Source organism: Trachymyrmex cornetzi, unplaced genomic scaffold, assembly GCF_001594075.2.
Source record: "Trachymyrmex cornetzi isolate Tcor2-1 unplaced genomic scaffold, Tcor1.1 scaffold302, whole genome shotgun sequence".
NCBI lineage: Eukaryota > Metazoa > Arthropoda > Insecta > Hymenoptera > Formicidae > Trachymyrmex > Trachymyrmex cornetzi.
The window spans coordinates 448,646-453,159 of record NW_017297714.1 but is presented as its reverse complement, the minus strand read 5'-3'; the positions used below and the strand labels follow the sequence as shown (position 1 = coordinate 453,159).

The window sequence follows — 4,514 nt, the reverse complement described above, 5'->3', positions numbered from 1 at the left end:
ACTACGCATCATTGCTTGACAAGCTGAAGGCAGAAATTGAGAAAAAACGACCGCATTTGAAAAAGAAGAAAGTGCTGTTCCATCAAGATAACGCACCGTCTCACACTTCGACGGTCGCTATGGCAAAAATTCACGAATTGCGGTTTGAATTAATTGACCATCCACCATATTCACCAGATCAGGGGGTCGATTGTGTATCTTTGATGACTTTCCTCACCTCTCGTACTTTTATCTCACATGAAAAAATACGTGCGATTGGCTATGAGCATAATGAAAATGCGATATCCCTATGCTCACTAGAGTGAAAATTACAGATACGAGTACGGTTGAATGAATAGCATAACCTTAATTGTAGAAAATGGTAGAAAGTTCCGAGACTTCCGAGTTCTATCCCATTCTATCCAAATTATTATATTATCCAAAATTACATTGTGTTTTCCAAAGGTGGGTTAGAATTGGCCAGAATTATCCGAGAGCTAACGTTTCAATTGCATGGAGACACAATGAATGTTACGGAAAAGCAGAAAGAAATGTTGATACAATTCATGGAACAGCACCCTGACTTTGGTTGAGGTCGTTTAAGATATAACAAGGAAAATAAACGAAAAATTGTAAGTATTATTATGATTATTAATCATATTTCTTACAAGTATGTTTCCATAAATAATATTCTTATAAGTTTTGTTTTTATATATGTCATTTGAATTCAATACTTAAATTATTTTTAGGATGAACTTTGGGAAAAATTATCTTCTTCTTTAAACACATCAGCATATGGACCACGCAAGTCAGCAAAGGAATGGGCTAAGGTAATTTTTATTTCATTATGGGTGCATTCCGTTTCATGCTTGATGTGCATAATGCATCACTTATCCTTCTTCAACATTCGGCGAACAACAAAGAGAAATGATGCATTATGCGCATTATGCGTGAAACGGAATGTACCCTATATAATATGTATGTTTTATCAGTGTACCGTCAATATATGAATTTTTGAGTAGAGATGTGCAAACTATTCAAATACGAATAATTCGATTCGTATTCGAATAGTTTGTATGTACAATACATTTCTCTAATACCAGCTTTGACTTAAGTAAAGAGTTGTAATGTGATAGAATGCAAAAAAAGATCAAAATTAAAAAATTTCGTGATTTAGATTTCATAAAATGGTGTGTAAATCTACAATAGAGATGTGTAAATTATTCGAATACGAATTCGAATAGTTTGCACGTTTATACTTTTAAGTTAACCTTTAAACTATGTGATTGTGTGAAATTATTATTTATTGCTTATCATCATATTTTTTGTAGACATGGAGAGACTGGAAGGCTAATACCTTAAAAAAGGTTGCAAAACACAAGATCTACATGATGGGAACAGGTGGAGGATCACCAAAAGATTTGCAGTTATCTGGATCAGAGAATGCCTTATTGAATTTTTTAACTCCAGACGCTAGTGGTTTAAGAGATATTTCAGAAGGTGGATTTACAGATATGACTCCAAGTTATGATAAAACTTCGAATTCATTTGCTTTATCATCTAATATTGAAGAAAAAGAAGATGAAGTATTTTCACTTGATACTTGGAATGATACAATAATGGCATCACATGAAATGTATTCTTCTGAACAAAATACGCAGAATATGCAATCATGTATGTCATTAAATAGTAACATACATCCAATTGAAAATAATAAAAATGAGGTATATTTTACAAATTTTATTTAATTATCACCATTTTGTTAATTAAAAATATAAATTAGTAAATTTATTATATCTTCTTTTTAATTAATAAGATTCAATAAATAAAATACATTCGCAACAAGATAATAAAATAAATAATTCTTTAAAACAGAAAAAGCGCTCTATTCAACAAAATACAAAAGTAAATAAATGTGAAACAAGTGTTTCATCATTACACAATATGAGGAGTATATACCAAATTAAAAATAAGGAAAATTGGGTATGTATATGAAATTTATTTAGGCACGCATTATAATATATTATTTTTTATAAATATAGATTAATATATTGTAGATTTAACTTTATTGTATTTTACTTTACTATTTGCAGGAACAGGGCAAAACAACATGTGCGTTATCTTTAGATGATACAGAGAATTATATTGCAAATCATTCAAAAGGTATACAAAGTTTTTTTAATAAAATGTATTAATATCATTAAAATAAAATATGGGCTTCCACTATTCTAACAAATTGCTTGAAAACGTTAAAGAGGCATTAGTAGTCGGTGCAGACAACAGTGCGCAAAGTGTTAAATTGTTTTGATAATTTACCGACATCAAAACTGTCGAAATGAAATACGAAATTCTCTGATATAATACATCAGAGAATTTTGTATTTGAGTAGTTTTAATGTCGATAAACCAAAGTTATTTACTGTTAACACTGTTCACTGTTTTCCGCGCCGACTCCTAATGTCCCTTTAACGTTTTCAATTAATATCGTTGTTTTAATTAACGTTTTCAATTAATATCGTTGTTTTAATTAACGTTTTCAATTAATATCGTTGTTTTAATTAACTTATTTAAATATTATTTAGATGTCAAAAAGCCACGGCTTATGGAAACAGCCGTTAATTTATTAGGAGAGAGAAATCAGCAACATCCGAGAATACTAAACTAAAAATTTTAGAATTAAAACAGGAAAAAATAAAATTAAAAAAAGAAGAATTAATTGTTTTTAAACAAATTCTACAGCAACTACAGAATACGAATGACCTCATATCGTCTATGAAGGAAGAAATATTAGGACAATACCTGACAACAGATCTTGAATAAACAAAAATATATATTATGCAAGTTACCAAAGATAAGTACATGCATTCTGTGATATATGCATCGTACATTTTTATTTCTTCATATACACTAAGTATAAGTTTATAAATTACTAAGTATAATTTATTAATTTGTTTGGTTTCAAAAAAATGTTATGTTTTTTACTATGATCATATCTCAAGTTTAAGTTTAGTTGAGATTGTTGAGGTTTATGATTTTATGATCTAATTGATGGATGTTAAAAATAATTATATTAATATATTTAATATTATGATTATGTACAGCCTTGGCCAAAATCATTAGCCATTATTAACAATTATTTAAAGTTTTAGCTCAACATATGTAAGTGTGTAATATTTTGGCCAAAGCTATATATACATATGTATGTATATGTGTAACTCATGTAGCACACATGTTTAAACTTGCGATGGTGCTACAAATTATAACTTTACTTTTTGCGAATAACATTGTCAAAATGATTTTGTAATTTTATAGAACACAAGAAACATATGATTAATAAAAAAATTGATGTGTTTTAAATTAGTGATAACTGTAATTTATTGCTTGTTTGCATATGTACAACAATAAAGTATGTCACTAGCAAAATTTACGAATACTTCATTTAGTCTCTTGTAAATACGTTAAAAAATGTAATCTTTTACAGTCGTGTGCAGCTCGAGAGATTACATTCGCATCTGGAACATAAAATTTGTTGTATTGAACGTTTAAGGTACCCAAATGTTAATTTAACATAACATAATTATGACATTTGAATATTTTGTATTAAATTAATATCTAATTTTTTAATTTTTAGTGTTCAAATAAAGTAATAGTTTAAAATTTTTTATTTTGTAGTATTAAAGTAACATAATTTATGAGTAAGTAAACAAATAACATAAAAATAATAAGTTTAAAATGTAAATTCTAAGATAAGTGAACAAATAAACTCTAAGATAAATATACAAGTTAACTTTTATTATCTTTAAAAACAAATCTCTAGCAATTTATCAACTATTGATGTTTATGCACAAGAATCTTTGTTTCAGAAGTTAATTGAGAACTTTTAACATTTGATGTACATATTAATTATGAAAATATTAAAAAATGACAGGAAACGCAACATACCTCGTCTATTCGGTAAAATACCATCGAATAACATCCCATCGTATTTGTTCAGCATTATTTACATCAATGTCACCATACGGTATTGGTGCTTGTCGATCTATTTCATCTAAATAAATTTCATTTGTTGGAATTCTCCATTTTACAGCAATATTGTGTAGAACACAACATGCATTTACAATACGAGCTAGAAAAGAGAAAAGTATTATAATAAATACTAAAGAACATTATATTTTTTAATAATGTTTTTATATTATATTACATATAAAAATTGTGTTTAATACCTGCAAATTCCGGCTGATAATGCAATGCCCTCTCTTTTCGCAAGCATCGCCATTGGCCTTTCAAAACACCTATACCTCTTTCTGCAGAAGATCGTGCTTTTGTAAAATGTTCTGTGTATCTAAACTCTGGAGAGCCCAAAGGTGCGTTTATAAATGGTTTTAAAAGATAAGGCTTAAGCGGGTATGCGGAATCTCCTAAAAAGAATATTAAAATGCACAATATACGACTCAAATGACTAAATGCCTGCGAAGTTGTCATGTTATTATCAATCATTTCAATACCCAGTGAGAAATGACAATGGAATCGACATCG

The 4,514-nt window shown here is 28.5% G+C and overlaps 1 protein-coding gene across 1 annotated transcript; it reads left to right on the top strand.

Annotated features, from left to right (window-relative positions):
- Nucleotides 1-1,370: 1,370 nt before the first annotated feature.
- On the top strand, nucleotides 1,371-2,643 carry LOC108762482 (uncharacterized). Its single transcript, XM_018509502.1, has 4 exons — nucleotides 1,371-1,703; nucleotides 1,855-1,962; nucleotides 2,073-2,142; nucleotides 2,561-2,643. The coding sequence occupies exons 1-4, from the start codon at nucleotides 1,371-1,373 to the stop codon at nucleotides 2,641-2,643; spliced, it is 594 nt and encodes a 197-aa protein (XP_018365004.1).
- Nucleotides 2,644-4,514: the final 1,871 nt, after the last annotated feature.

Excerpts from the sequence above, each read along its gene's own strand:
- LOC108762482 (XM_018509502.1), top strand. The coding sequence starts at position 1,371 with ATGGGAACAGGTGGAGGATCACCAAAAGATTTGCAGTTATCTGGATCA. Across the intron at positions 1,704-1,854 it reads TTGAAAATAATAAAAATGAG|AAAAAGCGCTCTATTCAACA; the intron begins GTATATTTTACA and ends TCTTTAAAACAG. Across the intron at positions 1,963-2,072 it reads TTAAAAATAAGGAAAATTGG|GAACAGGGCAAAACAACATG; the intron begins GTATGTATATGA and ends TACTATTTGCAG.